The sequence below is a fragment of the Panthera tigris genome, chromosome B1 (genome assembly GCF_018350195.1).
Source record: "Panthera tigris isolate Pti1 chromosome B1, P.tigris_Pti1_mat1.1, whole genome shotgun sequence".
Taxonomy (NCBI): domain Eukaryota; kingdom Metazoa; phylum Chordata; class Mammalia; order Carnivora; family Felidae; genus Panthera; species Panthera tigris.
Window position 1 is genome coordinate 143,263,877 of NC_056663.1, and position 21,797 is coordinate 143,285,673.

Here is a 21,797-nt window from a genome sequence, read left to right on the forward strand (position 1 = left end):
AACTAATAAGAGAGGTTATGGGATAAAAGGTCAATATACCTACTTAACTGCATTTCTATATATAGGCAATGAACAATTAGAAATTGAAATTTAAAAAACAATACCACTTAAAACAGCACCAAAAATTATTAAAGATTTAGGAATAAATTTGATGAGACCTATAAGAACTGTGCTGTGAAAACTCCAAAATGGTACTGAAAGAAATTAAAGGAAGACCTGTATAAACATATATACTATGTTCTTATATAAGAAGGTGCAAAAGTGGGCGCCTGGGTGGCTCAGTTGGTTAAGTGTCCAACTTTGGCTCAGGTCATGATCTCACAGTTTGTGTGTTCGAGCCCCGTGTCAGGCTCTGTGCTGACAGCTCAGAGCCTGGAGCCTGCTTCGTTCGGATTCTGTGTCTCCCTCTCTCAAAAATAAATAAACATTAAATAAAAAAAAAAGAAGGTGCAAAAGTGTTGGGGAGCCTGGATGGCTCAGTTGGCTGAGTGTCCGACTTCGGCTCAGGTCACGATCTCACAACTTGTGAGTTCAAGCCCCGTGTCAGGCTCTGTATTGACAGCTCAGAGCCTGGAGCCTGTTTCGGATTTTGTGTCCCTCTCTCGCTCTGCCCCTCCCCTGCTCATGCTCGCTCTCTCTCTCTCAATAATAAAAACATTTAAAAAAAATTTTAGAAGGTGTAAAAATGTTAAGATGTCAGTGTTCCCCAAATCAATCAACAGATTCAACAGAATCCAAATCAAAATCTCAGCCAGTCTTTTTTAGTAGAAATTGACAAACTGATTCTAGACTGATATGGGAATGCAAAAAACCTAAAAAAGCCGAGAATTTTGAAAAAGAACAAAGTTGGAGGACTTAACACTTCATAATTTCACGATTATTATAAGGCTATAGTAATCAAGACACTACCATGTAAGGAAAAGGATAAGTGTGCTTACCATGTACCTTACCATGTAAGGAAAAGGATAAGGTCCAGAAATAGCTCAAAATGAATCACAGACCTAAGTATAAAACTAGAAACCATAGACCTGATCATAGGAATTAAAACTACAGATGTTTTAACAGAGAACATAGGAGGACATCTTAGTGATTTCAGATTTGGCAAAGATTTCACAAATAGGAAACAGCCTAAATTATAAAAGAAAAAAAAAATCAATAAACTGAACTTAATCAAAACTTAAAACTTTGTCCTTTAAAACACATTGTTAGGAAAATCGCAGACTAGAAGAAGATATTAACACTGCAAAGGACTTACACCTAAAATATATAAAAAATTTTTACAACTCAAGATAAGGAAAAAAACAGTAAAAATGAACAAAAGATCTGAATAAACACTTCAAAGATGAAAGTTATATGGATGACAAAAAAAATCACATGAAAAGCTTATTATTATGAAAATACAAATAAAAATTACCATGAGATATTATTTCGTACCTATTAGAATGGCTCAAATTTTAAAAGACTGACCATATCAAGTACTGGAAAGGATGTGGAGGAACTGGAACTCACTCTCATACACATTCCACTGGGAATGTAAAATGGTACAACTACTTTGAAAAAAAAAACAGTTTTGGCAGTTTCTTATAAAGTTAAACATACACCAATTATATCACTTAGCCATTCTATTCCTAGGCATTTACTCAAAAGAAATGAAAACGTATATCCACACAAAGACATATATGTTTACAAAAGCTTTATATGTAGCAGCTAAAATCCAGAAACAACGAAAATGCCCACTAACAGGGAAATGAACAAAAAAAAACTATATAAAAAATACTGCTTGGGGTGCCTGGGTGGCACAGTCGGTTAAGCGTCTGACTCTTGACCTCAGCTGGGGTCATGATCTCACAGTCTGCGAGTCTGAGCCCCATATCAGACTCTGAACTGATGACATGGAGCCTGCTTGAGACTGTGTCTCTCTTTCTCTCTGCCCCTCCCCAGCTTGTGCTCTCTCTCAAGATAAATAAATAAACTTAAAAAAAATGTTTAAAAAAATACCGTTATGCTACTTACTAGATCCTACTATGTAAGTTACATGATCTCTGGGCTTTTATTTTCTCATCTTCAGAAAAGAGAAAAATACCACCTACCCCACAGGCTGCTATTAGGCTCAAATAAGACAAAAATGATACAAACTGATGAAACAATAATAGAAACAACTACTAATTTCTACTACCCAGCAAGGAAACCAGCTTATTGTCACAAGAGTAAAGGCATAATGTTTTGATATTTTCTGCTTCCAAACAAGCAGTTCAAATGTCACAAAGGGAAGGCTATGCACTTTAACAAGTTAGTTTGTTAGTTTTTGTTAAGTATAGTTAACTTTGTCATGTACCATTTTAAGCCTACTTTAGATAAGGATAGTCCCCTCCTCATTTAAAAAAGTTAAGGATCTCAGGAAAAGTAGCAAAATAATAAAATAAAACTTGCTTACTTTAATTATGAGGAAAAGAAATATTAATGTTAAAAGTAAATGGAACTTGAAGCAGACTACAAGAAAAAGACAGTATCAGTGAATTCTGTGAATTAACATAAAAAATGTCACTAACCAGACATTATTGTGCATGCATTCTTTTAAAGGGACAATATCAACATGTAAGTATTCTCTAAACTGAAATACTTTCCAGTTCTTGTTGAATACATGCAAAATTAATACGTATACATATGTACGTATACACACTCAAATATTTTTATTTTTAAATAAACTGCCTCAAAAATTTTCTCCAAGAAATACCCAAAAAGTAATTTGAATAGACTGTCCTGCCAGAGAAAAAGCTATAATGTTGTTAAAAGGTGCACTAGAATATTTTGTGTTCTAGACAATAGGTTTAATAACCATAGAAAAAATAAATAGCTATATAAGATTATCAAATATTTCCCTTTAATTAAGGATTCTTATATAGTGAAACAAATCTCAATGTTGTTTACCAGCCAGAAGAAACATCACTTGACAGTGTCCTTTTCATATTACCAGAAATTATGCCTAAAAGCATCATGCATATGTAAATGCAATCTTTTACCTTCAACATCATCTGAAAAGGTAGACAAAAATAAATACAAAGTGGGTGGTGAAGAAAACAGTTTCTATGTAGCAGTATCCACAATAAAATAAATAAGAGCTTAAAAATGTCAAATGAGCAATATAATCCCTTGGAAAGAGAGACTCATTCACTTTATTAGATATCTGAGATAGCCTAAAAGAGATATAGCATATGCTATATATTGAGGATTATGAGACAGATTTATCAATTAAGGATTCTAAACTATCCCCAAAATAAAGAACTCTAAAATGGAGTTCGTTATGTCAGCTAAGAATCACCTTTTGATGAAGCAGTAGAAAGTATCAATAATAAAACTAAAGGGCATATTTCCCAATCCGGATTTTTAATTGGCCCTTTCAGGATAAGTTAATTTCCAGAACAAAGTTTAAGTTCCTATTTTAATCTTCCCTAGAAAAAGTGATTCTACTACTGTTTCTCTGAAGAACTGTTTATGTTGTTTTATTCAAAGAATCATTTTTGGATGCTGAATTAAAAATGAGCCCAAACACACATAGACAAAAACTGACTCTAAACATGATTATATTATAAATTTATAAGAAAGAAAAACTACCTAACTAAAAATATTGCTGTACATGATTTTTTAAAACAGAAAAATTATCTGCTGTAAACTACAAAAAGAGCTAAATTTCTAATCTGAAACTAAGAGAACAAAAAAAGAAAATGTCTTTTATCATAATGTGTTCTAACAAGTGTATTGTACCTAATTTTCTCATCTAAGAAATAAATAGGAAAATAAGTATCTTTTTCTTCAAAGTGTGTTCTTATGTGTATTGTATTTAAGTGTTGTCCTGTGACTGACAGCCTCTTATTCCATGGGTACCAAATCATGTTTTCTAAAGATTTTTTCACCCCTGACAAATTAACAAAGTGAAGTTTTAAGCTAGATATCACAGAGAAATAAAAATTTAAGAAAAAGAGTATTTAAGTCCAAGAAATTGTGACCATTCAACACAACCCAATCTCAAATGTTTCTAGTACTGGTATTCTGTGAAGTTAATATCTATATTTCCACTCTGTTATTATCATAATAAAATATGTACAAACTTATAATTATCTACATTTCTTTATCATTTGTCTACAGAATTTCAAGAGATCCTATAATTTTAATCTAAATTAGACTTCTAAAATGCACAAATATGTCCACCCTTCTGGCTGTCTAGAATAATGAAACACTGACTGTCCTCCTGCAACAGGTAATCTGATGTGAAGAATGCATTCTTCAACAGCACAGTCACATGTTACTCAAATGCACATTTTTTACAATACACAGAACAAAATGTGTATGGACTTCTCTTTAAGTATTTCGCATACTGACAATAAAATGAAGTAAAATGACAGACTACCTTATTTTAAATATGCAAGTAATTTGAAACAAAAGAAAAAGGAAAGATGTACCAAAAAAGTGTGTGAATTTTGAACTGATTCGTATCATTTCACACCAGGCAGACAATACAAAGGAAATTCTAAATTCAGTAAGATGTTGCTCCTTATAAATTAACAAAAGTCCCATGTTAAAAGGAAAAACTCCGTAATTTCATATTGCTCACCAGATAATAACATATAAATGAAATAGCTTTTTTCAATAGCCAAAAATGATGTTTAATCCAGAAACTGCTAATATTCATACTACTTAACTAAAACAAATACAAAAGGAGGGCAAAATTTATAAAAAAGAAGAATCTAATTTCATCTCCAAATAACATACAAAGTAATCATTTTAAAGACACTTTTCTGGGACTAAGCTTATGTCTTTCCTTTATTAGTTAAAAAAGAAAACAAACCCTTATAAATAAATTTATAAATTCACCTTCAAAACCAGAAAAATTGGCACAACTCCAGGATATATAGCATATGTTATTTTATGTAGAGAAAACACAATAAAAGAAACTTACCTACTTCTTCTTCTTCATCATTAGATATTATATTATACAGTGTGTCCAAAGCATAACCTATTATTTCAGAATCCGAACTGGAAAAAAGAAATTATTACACTTATACACTGCTAGAGTATAAACTGTTAATGATCATTTTTAGACAGTTATTTAGCAAGACTGTGTAAAACATTAATCTAAAACTACCCTAAGAGGGGTGCCTGGGTGGCTCAGTTGGTTAAGCATCCTACTCTTGGTTTCAGCTCAGGTCATGATCTGACAATCATGAGGCTGAGCCCTGTGTCAGCCCTGGGTGGTGTGGACTGCTTGGGGTTCTCTCTCTCTCCCTCTCTCTCTGTCCCTACCGCCATCATACTCGCTCTCTCTCAAAATAAATAAATAACAAAAAAGTAAAATTAAAAAAGCTACCCTAAGAAAATATCAGAGTGCAAGCGTAAAGAATGTATAAAGGTTTATTTGTAATAGTGGAAGATAGAAGCAACCTAAATGTATAATAATAAAAAATAGACACATACAGCAGCAATAAAAGTATTTTTAAAGCAAAAAAAGTATTTTTATTTTTTTTTAATTTTTTTGTTTAACATTTATTTATTTTTGAGACAGAGAGAGACAGAGCATGAACGGGGAAGGGTCAGAGAGAGAGGGAGACACAGAATCCGAAACAGGCTCCAGGTTCTGAGCTGTCAGCACAGAGCCTGATGCGGGGCTCGAACTCACGGACCACGAGATCATGACCTGAGCCGAAGTCAGACGCTCAACCGACTGAGCCACCCAGATGTCCCCAAAAAAGTATTTTTAAAGAATGTTTAATGACATGGCAATTAAAATACCCTTGATAGGGGTGCCTGCATGGTTCAGTCGGTTAAGCGTCTGACTCTTGATTTCTGCTCAGGTCATGATCTCACAGTGGGTGAATTTGAGCCCCACCTTGGGCTCCATGGTGACAGCTTAGAGCCAGCTTGGGATTCACTCTCCTCTCTCTGGCCTTCCCCAACTTGCATGCATGCATACATACTCTCTCTCTCTTAAAATAATTAAACATAAAAAAAAAATTAAAAAAAAAAAAACACCTTTGATATAATGTCAGTAGAAAAAAAATTAAATATAAAATTAATGTACTGAATGATCCCATTTAGCAAAAGATACATACACATTCCTGTGTGTGTCTATATGTATTTTTTTTAAAACAGCTTACAAGTAAATTTGTTTTACAAAATTACACTTTAAAACTAGAAAAATTAATACAAACCAGGTAATTTTATGGGTATGTGTTTATGTTTATATATATGTTTCATGATATATATATTTAACAGTGTGATCCTTAGTTGTACTACTAGAGTTTGTTTCACTGCTCTATACTTTATTACCTAAAAACAAGCACACAAAACAAAACAAAAGTCTTATGGTAAACGTAATACTATTTATAAAATCAGGGAGTATAAGATTATAGTTGTTGATAGACAAATTTTGAAAACATGATGGACGATGATGGCATTTAGTGTGGAAAGCAAGAGTGAAATACAGGTCACAAAGATTCAATAAATATGAAGAAGTAATTACGAATGATAAGTGAAAGCTAAGATGAGGGACAAAGGGGATCACAACCAGAGGATGTAAATTTCAAATGAAGTTTTAAAAATTATTTATAAAAAAATTATTATTCACCATTTTGCTTTTGAGAAATCTTGAGGAGCATCTTTTAAGAGAGTATTAAGGAACTGAGAACAGAAAGAAATTTCCTCAAGATAATAAAAGAGAATCTATGAAACTCCCGTAATGATATAAAACTGAATGCTTTCAACCTAAGATCAGGAACAAGATCATGATGTTCCCTCTAGCCACCTCTATCCAACACTGAAATGGAAGTTCTAGCTAGAGCAATTGAGCAAGAAAAGGAAATGAAAGGTATACAGATTTGGAAAGGAAGAAGTAAAACTACACATATTCAAGGATGACATGATCTTGTATACAATCTTAAGGAATCCACTAAAAAGTATCAGAACTATGACTGGATAAAGAAGATGCAGTATATACATACACAATGAATTTTACTCGGCAATCAAAAAGAATGAAATCTTGACCATTTGCAACAACGTGGATGCAACTACAGTGTATAATACTAAGCCAAATAAGTCAATCAGAGAAAGGTAAGTGTCATATGACTTCACTCATATGTGGATTTTAAGATACAAAACAGATGAACACAGGGAAAGGTAAGCAAAAATAATATAAAAACAGGGAGGCAGACAAACCATGAGATTATTAAATACAGAGAACAAACTGAGTGAGGGTTGCTGGAGGGGTGTTGGGTGGGGGGATGGACTAAATGGGTAAGGAGCATTAAGGAGGACACTTGCTGGGATAAGCACTGGATGTTATACCTAGGGGATGAATCACTAAATTCTATTCCTGAAATCATTATTACACTATACGTTAACTAACTTGGATGTAAATTTAAAAAAAAAGTATCAGAACTAATAAATTCAGCAAAATTGAAGAATACAAGCTCAATATAAAAAAATCAATTTATAGAAATGGCATTTCTATATACCAGCAATGAACAATGAGTAAACATAATTAGAAATTAAGAAAACAATTCAATTCAAGTAACAAAAAGAAGATTAAAATACTTTGGAATAAATTTTACTAAAATTGTACAAGAATTGTACACTGGAAACTATAACACATTATTGAAAGAAATTACCCAAGACCCAAATACTTGAAAAGACATTCTGTGTTCATGGATAGAAAAGGAATATTATTAAGATGGTAATATATCCCAACTTGATTTATAGATTCACACAATCACTATAAAAATGCTAGCTGCCATCTTTGCAGAAATGGACAAGCTGATCATAAAATCTGTATGGGAATGTACAGGATCCAGAATATATCTAAACCTATCTTCAAAAAGAAGAGCAAAGTGGAAGAACTCTATTTCCTGATTTTAATACATATCACAAAATGGCAGTAAATAAGACTGTGGCGCTGGCATAAAAGATAGACATGTAGACGGGGCGCCTGGGCGGCTCAGTCGGTTAAGCGTCTGACTTTGGCTCAGGTCATGATCTCACGGTCCCTGAGTTCGAGCCCCGCGTCGGGCTCTGTGCTGACGGCTCGGAGCATGGAGCCTGTTTCAGATTCTGTGTCTCCCTCTCTGCCCCTCCCCTGTTCATGCTCTGTCTCTCTCTGTCTCAAAAATAAATAAACATTAAAAAAAAAATTTTTAAAAAAAGATAGACATATAGATCAACAGAATAAAGAGTCTAGAAATAAAGCCTAACATTCATTTTAACTGATTTTTGGCAAGAATGAAAAGAGCATTCAATGGGAAAAGAACAATTTCTTCAACAATTTGTGCTAAGACAGGTAAGTATTCACATGCAAAAGAATGAAGTTGGACCCCTACTTCATACGATATACAAAAATCAGCTCAAAAGGGATCAAAGACCTAAATGTAAGAGCTAAAGTTATAAAACCCTTAGAAGAATCATAGGTATAAATCCTCAAAACTTTGGATTAGGCAATGGTTACTTAGATATGACACCAAAAGCATAAGCAAGGAAAGACAAAACAGATAAATTGGACTTTGTCAAAATTAAAAACTTCTGTGCTTCAAAGGACACTATCAAGAAAGTAAAGGGGTACCTGGGTGGCTCAGTCAGTTAAGCGTCTGACTTCAGCTCAGGTCATGATCTCACAGTTTGTGGGTTCGAGGCCCACGTTGGGCTGAGCTGACAGCTCAGAGCCTGGAGCCTGCTTCAGATTGTGTCTCCCTCTCTCTCTGCCCCTCCCCTTCTCGTACTCTGTCTCTGTCACTCTCTCTCTCAAAAATAAACATTAAAAAATAAAAAAAAATTTTAAAAAAAAGAGTAAAAAGACAACCCAAAGAATGTGAGAAAGTATATCCAAATCAAGTATCTGATAACGGACTTATAACCAGAATATATATACAATCCAACAATAAAAAGACAAGTAACTCAATTAAAAACAGGCAAAGATTTGAATACACATTTCTCCAAAAAAAAGCATTTAAATGGTCAATAAGCACATGAAAAGATGTTCAAAATAATTAGTCATTAAGGAAATGCAAATCAAAACCAAAATGAGATACTAAGTTGCACTCACAAGAATGGCTGTTAAGAAGGGAAAAAAAAAAAGAAGGACAACAAATTTGTTGGCGAGGAACAACTAAACCTTCATGTACTGCTGGTGGAAATATAGAAGAGTTTGGCAATTCCTCAGAGTTAACCACATGCCCTGACATTTGCATGCTTATGTATAAAACACATGTTCACACAAAATCTAGCAAATAAAAATTCACAGCAGCATTATTCATAACAGCTAATAAATGAAAATAGCCCAAACATCCATCAACTGACAAATTGGGTAAACAAAATGAGATATATCCCTACAATGGACTAGTATGCAGCTGTAAAAAGGGAATAAAATACTAATATATGTTACAACATGAATGATCCTTGAAATATGCTAAGTGAAAGAAGTCAGACAGGAAAGTAACATATTGTATGATTCCATTTATATGAAATGTCCCAAACAGTCAAATCTATAGACACAGAAAGATTAGTAGCCAGGCACTGGGAGGAGGAGGGTATGGGGAATGATGGCTAATGGATACAGGATTTCTTCTGATGTGATGAAAATGTTTTGGATTTTGAGGTGCCTGGATGGCTGAGTCAGTGGAACGTGCAATTCTTATCTCGGGTTGTGAGTTTGAGCTTCATGTTGGGTGCAGTGATTACTTAAAAGTAAAATCTTTACCAAAAAAAAAAAAAGAAAATGTTATGGATTTAGAGAGTGGTGATGGTCACACAACTCTGTGAATATACTAAACCCACTGAAATGTATACTTCAAAAAGGTGAACTTTATGGTAAAAAAAATTGTATCTCAATTTTTAAAATTACTATCTAGGCATCATGGTTTGGAACCAGTGAGAAATTAGAAAACTTTCAGGCTCTGAGTGTAGGACTTTGGAGAATGAGCAGTCTCTCCTCAATATGGTTGTTAAGAGAAGCAGAACCACAGACAGATGCAGAGTTTCAAGCCACATCAAGAAAGGGAACAGAGCTCTCTGTGATGCAGCCAAGGATGAAGAGGATTCAGGGGAAGAATTTTCAGAGTGTTAGTTGGAAAGGCCAGGAGAAGAAGCATAAAATAGTAATGAAGAGGGATGCATGGCTGCTTCAGTCCATAGAGCATGCATGACTCATTTGATCTCAAGGGTTGTGAGTTCAAGCCCCAAGTTGGGTGTAGAGTTTACTTAAAAAAACCAACAAATGAACAAACCCCACAAAAAACAACAGTAATGAAGATGAGATGTGGAAAGAGATGGCCTTTTCTTTCCATGAAGTTAAAAAAAATAACCCAAGGGGCGCCTGGGCAGCTCAGTCGGTTGAGCATCCAACTTCCACTCAGGTCATGATCTCGCAGTTTGTGAGTTCGAGCCCCGTGTCGGGCTCTGTGCTGACGGCTCGGAGCCTGGGGCCTGCTTTGGATTCTGTGTCTCCCCTTCTCTCTGGCCCTTCCATGTTCATGCTCTGTCTCTCTGTGTTTCTCAATAATAAATAAACGTTTAAAAAAAAAATAACCCAAAACACTTTGGAAACAGAAGGCAATTGACAGGTATCAGAGGCAAATGGAAAGGGAATTTATTTTGACACAAGAAAGGGAGTGAAACACAAGAAGGCTCATAGAAATTTAGCTTTGTTTCTGTCTAAAAGGCAGAATAAAACAAGCAGTCTCTAACATGATACAATTATGAGTTCATACATTCACAGGCTAATGGTACACCCTTCTTCTAAGCATGGTACCTGGCACATAGTAAATGTGCAGTAAATGTTTTAAAAACTCAACTTCTTAACCTTTATATCAAGAATTTCTAATATCTACACATTTGTTTTCTGCTGTGTGCTTAAAATGACAATAAAAGCCACTTTACATAAGAGGTAACATTCTACTTTCCATACTGAGATGTTAGTCATTCATTACTAACTTTGTAAGACTCAATGAGAAAATGTGCACATGGAATAAAGACACATGGAATAATATAAAAGAAAAATTACAGATTGTATGTATGCGTAGTCATCACACTAAAGTTTTTTTGATCTAGGCTCCATTTTCTCTAACTTGGAATATTATTTAAAGCAGGTAACTAACTTTAGATTACTTTATTTATAGTTTTCCACTAACGCTATAACAAGTTACCACAAACTTAAGCAATACAAATATATCACCTTACTGTTCAGAAGTCTGAAATGGGTCTCAATGGGCCAAAATCAAGGTCTCAGCAGGGCTGCCTTCCCTTCTATAGGCTCTAAGGGAAAATCTGTTTCCGTGCCTTTTGCAGTTCTAGAGGCCCAGTTCCTCTACCTTTGAAGCCAGCAACCACACATCAAGATCTTATTCTATCACCTCATTCTGACCTTCTCTTTTGCGTTCCTGTTCCACTTTTAAGAAACGTTGGGATTACACTGGGCCCACCAGGATAACCTAGGATAATCTCCCCATCTCAAAGTCCTTAATTTAATCACATCTGCAAAGTCCCTTCGGCCGTATAAGGTAACATCCAGAGGTGGTGGTAATTAGGATGTGAACATCCTTAGGGGCGTCTATTATTCTGTCTACTATAGTTACTCACTATGCTGTTAATAGAACAGTCCAGGAACACCTGGGTGGCTCAGTCGGTTAAGTGTCCGACTCTTAATTCCAGCTCAGGTCTTGATCTCAGGGTGTTGAGTTCAAGCCCCACACTGGGTCCCACACTGGGTTCCACACTGGACGTGGAGCCTACTTAAGAACAAACAAACAAAAAAACAGTCCTGGGGTGCCTGGGTGGCTCGGTTGGTTAAGCATCCGACTCTTGGTTTCAGCTCAGGTCATGATCTCACAGTTTCATGAGTTAATGCCCCACATTGGGCTTTGTGCTGGCAACATGGAGCCTGCTTGGGATTCTCTTTCCCCTCTTTCTGCCCCTATCCCGCTTGTGCTGTCTCTGTCTCTCTCAGAATAAAACTTAAACAAAAAAACAAAGGCCAGATAGTCCTGACATATCCAGTGTATTTATTCAAATGCATTAGAATTAGTTGGTTTTGAAAAGATAGCCAATGTGGGTTGTACCATCTGACAGGAGGAAAGAATCTAACTGGTATGAATAAGCAGCTAGGCATTGCTAAAATATAACTGAAATAAGAGGCTATGAGGTTAGACAGGCAATACCAAAACCTTCAAAAAGTTTATATGCTTTGCTTGTTTAAGAACTTAGATTAGGGGCGCCTGGGTGGCTCAGTTAAGTGTCCGACTTCGACTCAGGTCATGATCCCACGGTTCATGATTTTGAATTCTGTCAGTGCAGAGCTCGTTTCGGATCCTCTGTCCTCCCTCTCTCTGCACCTCCCCAACTCATGCTTGCACTTGCGCTCGCTCTCTCTGTCTCTCTCTCTCTCTCAAAAATAAATATTAAAAAGAAGAAAGAACTTAGACTTCACATTGCACTGAGCTGGTGAAATGCATGAAGTGAAAAAAGATTTATACATCAGATAGGTAATTCTTATAATGCACAGACTGAATGGAGGGACAAAAAGATCAGAGGCAAAGAATAGTCTGGAGGTAGTAGTTGTTTAAAACTATGTCCAAAAATTCCTTGGTACAGATCCCTTCAAAAGATGGAACCTAATCTTCCTCCTCTTAAGTGTATGCTGTATTTATTAACTTGCTTCTAACAAACAGAGAGCGGTAGAATTGATGGTATGCAACTTCTGAGACTAGGTCCCAAAAGGCATTTTAGCTTTCTCTTTGCTTTCTCTCTAAAAGTGCTTGTTCTGGGAGAAGCCAGTTACCATACCATAAAAATGCTCAAGCAGTCCTATAGAGAGAGCAACATGGTGAGGTAGTGAAGCCTCCTGCCATCAGCAAAGTAAGTGAGCCATTTTGGAATCACATCTTCCCAATCAAGCCTTCAGATGACTACCATCCTGGCTGACATCTTGGTTGCAACCTCATGAGAGACCCTGAGCCAGAACAGAACCACTTAGCTAAGACACTTCTGAATTTCTCATCCACAGAAAGTGTGAGATAATAAATACTTATTATTTTGAGCCACTAAGTTTTGAGGTAATTTGTTATACAGCAAAAGTAATAATAATAATAAAGATAACTAATACAAGGGTGCCTGGGTGGCTTAGTCAGTTGAGCATCCGGACTCTTGATTTTGGCTCAGGTCATGACCTCCCAGTTTGTGAGACTGAGCCCCACGTCAGGCTCTGTGCTCACAGTGCGGAGCCTACTTGAGATTCTCTCTCTCCCAATCTCTCTGCCCCTCCCTTGCCCAAGCTCTGTCTCTCAAAATAAATAAACATTAAAAACAAACAAAAAAATACACACACACACAGAGGCTCTGAAAATTGATTCGTTGATTGATACTGAGCTAGAACTAAAAATCAACAAAGGAAATAGAAAGAAATGTATGGATTTTGGTCTGCAGGAGCATAATGGGTTAAGGAGAGGGATGAGTTCAGCATGAATCCTACAGTTTCTTGCTTGTTGGAACAGTATTACCACCTAGGTTGACCTGGGTCAAAGGCAGTTGAAGGAGATGGCGGAAGGCCACAATTAGGAGTAGATAAATTAACTCTTGAACATTCTGAACTTGAGACACCGATGAGAGATCTTGATATGGTAGAAATGTACACTGAGCAGTTAAAGGTAATATATATTTAACTAGATATAAGATTTTTGAAAGCTATTCATGCATAGTTGTTAATTAAAACCAAAGATGCAAATAAAATCTCTTAAAGAGAAATTGGAAGTGATAAAAATAGGCTAGTGATCTTTCTCTTAGGACATGCTCAGATTTAACACTTCACTCTATTAGTCCAGTTTCTTTCTCCATAAAGACAAATCTAGATAAGTGATATACCATAATATGTATTTTATGTTATAGAACAGTATATTACAGTATATCTAATTAAATATCAAAACATCCAACTGACCAATTCAAACCACAAATCTTCAGCTTTTAATGAGAAGTCATGTCATTCCATTTTCACATAATGGAAAGATATCAACCCCTGAGATTCTATCTGTCTTAATGGTTAGCACAGTGGTTTGCACCTAGTATCCAATTAGTATTTACTGAAACAACTGAAAATAAAAACTTAATAACCTTAATAAGCTAATCATTTCATTTCTAAAATAGTGACTCTAAAACAAAGGAATTAAAATTGCAAGAAAATTAGGGAGAAAAATCATTAAAAACAGACTTACCGATCTGTTTGTAAAACATGGATAAGATGTTCCATAGCTTGTATACCTACTTCCAAGCGGTATTTCTGCACAAAAGAAAAATGCTGTTAAAATAACTAATATCCAACTTAATAAAATTAGTAGGTGATAAAGCATTACAAACCTTAGATAATGATTTGAGAGCACGAACAGCATTTCTTCGGTCATCCAGCAAAGTAGATGAAGCAACTCTGTCACAAAGCTTTTGAATCTGTCATGAAAAAATGAAATAGCATAAACAGAACTTAAAAAAGCAAAAAAGAAACATGAAGTTCCCCCCTAAATTTACACCATTTACTTTCGAAAACAAAAATCAACAAATGGGATGTCATGGAAATTAGGTGCTTTAAAAAAAAAAAAAAAAAAAAGAAATTAGGAGCTTTTATAATCTCATTACAGACAGATTTCTCACAGAGACTTGAAAAACAGAAGTGGTGAAAGAAAAGTTAAATGAAATAAGTCATATAAGTTGAGGAATTAAGAGAAATCATCAGTATAATCAGAACTTTGTAAACATGCAGCTTACAACTGTTTGAGCCAAGAGGAAAGCAGGGTTATGGTAGAAGACGGGAACTTATTTAAAAATGTTTTTGAAATAATAATTGTTTATAATTTCACCCTAATAGTTCTACTAAGTATTTGAAGAAGAAAAGATGGAATTATATACCAAAAATATTAAGTTTTTGGGTGTCTGGCTGGCTCAGTCAGAAGAGAATGCAACTGTTCATCTCAGGGTCAGGAGTTTGAGCCCCACATTGGGTGTAGAGATTACTTAAATAAATAAATAAAAACTTAAAATTTTAAGTTTTAACTGTGCCTCAAAGTCTATAGAGATGAAATATTTCTATTATTAAAATTTTTAATAAATTTGCAGGTATTACAGTTCAAGTTGCATTTTAAAATAAACCTTCCAGGGGTAGCCAGGGTGGTTCAGCTGGTTAAGCATCCAACTCTTGATTTCGGCTTGGGTCATGATCTTACGGTTCTTGATATCACTAAGACTGCAGAGCCTGCTTGGGATTCTCTCTCTCCCTCTCTCTCTGCCCCTCCCCTGCTTGTGGACTCTTCTCAAAATAAATAAACTAAAATAAACTAAAATAAACTAAAAATAAAATAAAACAAAACCTTTGGGCATTTAATTTACAATGGGAAAAAAACTGGAGACAGCTGTCCCTCAAGAGAAGAAAAACTAGGGGCGCCTGGGTGGCTCAGTCAGTTGAGCATCTGACTTCCACTCAGGTCATGATCTTGCGGTTCATGAGTTCGAGCCCCACGTCGGGCTCTGTGCTGACAGCTCAGAGCCTGAAGCCTGCTTCGGATTCTGTGTCTCCCTCTCTCTCTGCCCCTCCCCTGCTCATGTTCTGTCTCTCTCTGTCTCAAAAATAAATATAACATTAAAAAAAATTTTTAAAGAAGAAAATAAATTATACATTCTTTGGTAGAATATTATGCAGCTACTCAAAACAATTAACTGTACTGATATGAAAATACAATGATTTAATAAACAGTGGGGAAAAAAGAAAAGCAAGTTGTAAAACTACATGTAAATTATGAGCCCACTGAAGCAAAAGTACTAAACTGTGCATGTAAAATTGCATTAAAAAAAATTGGAAACTTCAAACTATAAAACTTCTAGAAGAGAGCATAAGAGAAAATCCTAGTAGCCTTTAATAAGGCAAAAACTTCTCATACATACTAAGAGCACAATCCATAAAGAAAAACTAAATAAACTGGACCTCATCACTTCTGTTCTTCAAAAGACACTCTCAAGAGAATGAAAAGATAAACCACCAACTGAATGAAAATATTTGAAAATATCTGATAAAGAATAGTTCTTAAAACCATGATACTTGGCTCCTGTTAAGTTCTAACAGTTACTATTTTAATGACTGTTACTAAGATCCTATAAATATTATGGCATATCACTCACACTTTTGTATCCTATGTATCTGAATTAGTGGTGTTTAAATACATACACTGTTTTCCAAATTATGTTCTGCAGACTTCTAGTGTCCCAGAAGATATTAATAGATTTCTTATGATCGCAGAACCAGCAGGAAACACAAGGTTATACAAAATTAAATAGGTTTCTGCACTGCAGGATTTCTAAAAGTCTTTACTATGCTGATTTGCATTTCTTCATACTGCGGACAGAGTATGATAACCAAGCATAGCCTTACTCTTTGATTTTATTCATTCTAACTGCTCACATTTAAGAATTATTTCTACCTTAAACTATATTTACTTTTGTAATAATTACATTGACTTTCCAAAACACAAATAATACAACTTTCTCTTTATTAAATAACTGGTTGACTTTTTCTACCACAATTTGTTTTTTACCATTAGAAAAACTACATAACTATCTCTTGAAAACATGAAGCTTGCTACTTTCTTTCAGCTTAAAGAATTTCATAGTCCAAAAATAGTTTTCCTAAGTATGACTATAATTTCCTTTACTTGGGTCTTGTACATCTTTTAATTTTTTCTAGGTCATTTATAACTGATACTAGGAATTGAAATCATTTATAGGCATTTTCTGCTTTTTACGAGCCCTAGACCTTAGCACCAGTCCTAGACCTCGGATTCCCAACTCTCATGGAGTACTGAGTTCTAGTACCATGCAGGGCTTGAACTCAAGCTTCAGCCTCAGACTCCTCTATGGTTAGTATATAGAAAGCCCTGTGTCAAAATATGACCTTCCATGTCTAGAAACTCTTCAATTATTTGTTGAATGTGAACACTTGAAGGCTACTTGATACTGAAGGAGAAACTCGGCTTTAGGAATTTTGGAGTGAGATGATCATAATCCTAGAGTTTGGGGGTTTGCTTTGTTTTTATTTTCAGTCTTTTATTTTGTGCTCTAAATATGCTAATATTTGAGTGTTGTCAATTTTTTTTTACAAAGCTTTGAGATATACACAAAGATAATCTCAGTTGTTATGAAGATAAATACAACCTAAAATAGCAATGAGGTTATTTTTACCTATCAGACTCACTAAGATTAAAATTGTACCAAATATTCTATGATATCAGTTCTATAAAATAAAAAAAACAAGTAACATTAATCTGTGTTAGCAGAAGTCAGGATAGTGGTTACTCATGGAGAGAGGCAGTGACTGGGAATACAAAGGGGACTTTTTGGGTCTTGATAATGTTCTGTTCCTTGATCTGGGTGCTGGTTACATAGGTGTGTTCAGGTTGTGAGGTTTACATATTTGACATGCATACTTTTCTACATACTTTAATACATTTAATAAAGTTATTTTTAATTATTTTTAAAATATTTTATTTTTAAGCAATCTCCACACCCAACATGGGGTTCGAACTCACAACCCTGAGATCAAGAGTTGCACACTCTACCGACTAAGTTCACCAGGCACCCCAATAAATTTTTTAAAATAGAAATATCTAGGATAGGCAAAGATATATTAATTAACTTGCTTATATTCTACCAAAGGGAAACTAACCTAAAAAAGTGGCAATTTGGCAAAAACAATTACAACCTAAAATATTCATACCCTTTTTTTAGCCAGGCATTCCTACTTCTAGGAATTTACTCTTTAAAAACACCCCCACAGTTACATAACGTTTTATACTAGGATGTTTTTTGTAGCAATACTTTTAATAGCTAAAAAGGAAATCCAGTTCCCGCCACATAAGAATATAATAAGAAGTCTGCAACTGGCACTCCAGAACTCAGACTTCCAGCCTTCACAACTTTGAGCAATAAATTTCTGTTAATTGGAAAAAAAAAAAAAAAAAAAAAAAAAAGGTGGAGGGGAATCTAAAGGTTCATCTATCAATCAGAGAGTAATTAACATATGGTACTCAGAAACTATGCAGTTGATCAAATGAATGAATCAGAGCCATTTTTTTTAATAGAAAAAAAGTGGACAAAAATTATAAGCAGTATGTTTGGCATTAGTTCATTTTGGTTTAATATGATACTATTAATAAACAATGTGAATATGTATAGAAAATATTAAGACAATGTACCATATTGCCATTTGGTAGGTTGCTGGAAATGTTCATTTTTTACATTATTTCTCATGTTTGAATTTTGATAAAATAGGAATTACCTTTATAAACAAAAAAGAGCAATAATGGAGTAAAGCAAAATGGTTTATGTTTTATTGGAATTTCTAAGATATTTTCATGACTGACTGAACACATCTTTTCAAATGCTATCTTCACTCTGATCAAAATAATATGAAATCAGAGGTGCCTGAGTGGCTCAGTTGGTAAAGCATCTAACTCTTGATTTCAGCTCAGGTCATGATCTTGTGGTCGTGAGATCAAGCCCCTGCACTGGGCTCAGCGCTGACTGTGGAGCCTGCTTGGGATTCTCTCTCTCTCCCTGCCCCTCCCCTGCTCATGTCCTCCCTAATAGACTTAAAAAATTAATAGTATGAAATAAGCTCTTAATTGATAAAAAATAAACTACCATAATAAAAATATCCTCAATTGGCCCCCTGTTGCTTATCAAGTCCAAATTTTTTTAACTAGAATGCAGTCATTGCTCAGTTAATATACACACACTGAGGACACATGTATTTGTTCTTGTACTAACCAAAATAAGATATGGTCTCTAACCACAAGGAACTTGCACAGGAAGACAGTCACATAAATACAGAATAATAACAAGTTAAAGGTATATAAGTATGTGCTGAGTAAAGCTGGGGCACAAAAGAAAACAGTCAATTCTATGTGAAAGTGAAACTGTACAGACTGAATGTTTATGTCCTCCCCCCACCCCTCCCCGGGCCGCCACCCCCAATGCAAATTTAGAAATCCTAACCCCTAATGTGATGGTATGAGGAGATGGGGCTTTGGGGAAGTGATTAGGGAATGAAGATAGAGTCCTCATGAATGGAATTAGTGCCCTTATAAAAGAGACTCCAGAAAGCTCCGTCTCCCTTCCTGCCAAGTAGGACACAGTGAGTAGATATATGGAGGAACCAGAATGCAGGCCCTCAGCAGACACAGAATCTACCAGTGCCTTGATTTTGGACCTCCCACATTCCAGAACTGCGAGAAATAAATGCGTGTTGTTTAAGCCACACCCAGATTATATTTCTGTTGTAGCAGCCCAAATAGATTAAGACAGATACTGTTTAAGAATGGTATATTTAACTCAGGCAACACCAGATGTTGGCAAAGATGCAGAGAAAGAGGATCTCTTTCGCACTGTTGGTGGGAATGCAAACTGGTGCAGCCACTCTGGAAAGCAGTATGGAGGTTCCTCAAAAAATTAAAACTAGAACTACCCTACGACCTAGCAACTGCACTACTAGGTATTTATCCAAGGGATACAGGTATGCTGTTTCAAAGGGACACATGCACCCCAATGTTTATAGCAGCACTATCAACAATAGCCAAAGTATGGAAAGAACCCAAATGTCCATCGATGGATGAATGGATAAAGAAGATGTGGGATATATATATATACATATATATCTAAGTATATATCTAAGTGTTGTATATATATATATATATCTATATATATATATACATATAGATATATATATATATATACACACACACACATACACACACACACAACGGAGTATTACTCTGGGAAAGCAAGCTGGTGCAGCCACTCTGGAAAACAGTATGGAGGTTCCTCAAAAAACTAAAAATAGAACCACCCTATGACCTAGCAATTGCACTACTAGACATTTATCCATGGGATACAAGTGTGCTGTTTCGAAGGGACACATGCACCCCCATGTTTATAGCAATACTATCAACAATAGCCAAAGTACAGAAAGAGCCCACATGTCCATCGATGGATGAATGGATAAAGAAGATGTGGTGTATACATATACAATGGAGTATTACTCCAATTACTCCAATCAAAAAGAATGAAATCTTGCCTGTTGCAACTACGTGGATGGAACCGGAGGGTATTATGCTACGTGAAAAATCATATGACTTCACTCATATGAGGACTTTAAGAGACAAAACAGATGAACATAAGGGAAGGGAAATGAAAATAATATAAAAACAGGGAGGGGGACAAAACAGAAGACTCATAAATATGGAGAACAAACTGAGGGTTACTAGAGGGGTTGTGGGAGGGGAGATAGGCTAAATGGGTAAGGGGCACTAAGGAATCTACCCCTTAGAGGCGCCTGGGTGGCTCAATTGGTTAAGCATCTGACTCTTGGCTTTGCTCAGGTCATGATCTCATGGCTCGCGAGACGGAGCCCCAAGTCAGGCTTTGCACTGACAGCACAGAGCTTGATTGAGATTCTCTCTCCCTCTCTCTGTCCCGTCCCTGCTTGCAAGTGCTCTCCCTTTCTCTCTTTCTCTCAAAATAAATGAACATGTATCCTGTTATCAAGATGCTTTTATAGCCTCAGTACAGTGTAGTTAGTATGCTAACTACCTTGGACGTAAATTAAAAAAATAAAATAAAAATAAAATAAAATAAAAATCTTAATAGAAAAAAAAAAGAATGGTATAATTAAGGATGCCATTCTTGAGTCAAGAATTAAAGGATAAGTAAGTAGTTCAGGGGTGCCTGCGTGGCTCAGTTGGTTGAACATCTGACTTCAGCTCAGGTCATGATCTTGAGGTTCATGGGGTCAGGCCCCATGACAGGCTCTGCACTGATGGCCTGGAGCCTGCTGTGGATTCTGTGCCTCCCTCTCTCTGTGCCCCTCCCCCACTTGCCCCTCTACCCCCCAAATAAACATTACAAAAAAAAAAAGGATAAGTAGTTCATCAGACAATATGAAGGAATTTCAGGCACTGAAAATTATTTCCTTGTAATTGTTTGCACATATTTTAATGTATAAAAGAGCATTTCATATTCACAATAAAATTGGTCTAGGCAGTTCTTTCTGCCCATGGGTCCTGTCCCCATTGTATAATAAAAACACCCCCCAAAATTGGTCTAATTTGAGTTTTTAAATTGTATACATCTATGAACCAAAAAACGTAATTTTCATATCTCTCTCTCTCTCTTTCTCTCTCTCTCTCTCACACACACACACACACACACACACACTTGTTCTAGTAAAATAATACACCAAAGGAGACTTTCTAAAATTAGAAAATTTCCCCTTTTACAATAAGTTGTATCTCTGGGAATGATGGCTGATCTAAAATAACATGGGAAAAATAAGAATATATAAGATTAAAATGTTAGCTAAAAACATATTTCTTTTCTAGTAAGTTCAAAGTATCTGCTTCAATAAACTGATTAATGAGCAAATCACTATTTTTAGTTGAAAAAAGTACCTTTTCGAATATTAAAATTAATCACTATTATACTTATAGAAATAAAATCCATTCTTTCTTGAGTTTGGGTAAATAATCTATCAAGACTTTTTTTTTTTAATGTTTGTTTATTTTTGAGAGAAAGAGAGACAGAGTGTGAGCAGGGGAGGGGCAGAGAGAGACAGAGAGGGAGACACAGTCTGAAGTAGGCTCCAGGCTCCGAGCTGTCAGCTCAGAGCCCAACACAGGGCTCAAACTCACGAACTGCGAGATCATGACCTGAGATGAAGTCAGACACTTAACCGACTGAGC

The 21,797-nt window shown here is 35.5% G+C and overlaps 1 protein-coding gene across 4 annotated transcripts in view; it reads right to left on the minus strand.

Moving 5' to 3' along the window:
• The window catches only part of USO1 (USO1 vesicle transport factor), a 95,612-nt gene that overhangs the window by 56,015 nt on the left and 17,800 nt on the right, over positions 1-21,797 (minus strand). For all 4 annotated transcript variants that reach the window (XM_042984375.1, XM_042984373.1, XM_042984374.1 and 1 more), the window contains exons 2-4: positions 14,380-14,466; positions 14,238-14,302; positions 4,955-5,031 (exon numbers count right to left, since the gene is read on the minus strand). In XM_042984375.1, coding sequence (XP_042840309.1) covers positions 4,955-5,031; positions 14,238-14,302; positions 14,380-14,466 — 229 coding nt within the window. The remainder of the gene's footprint in view (positions 1-4,954; positions 5,032-14,237; positions 14,303-14,379; positions 14,467-21,797) is intronic.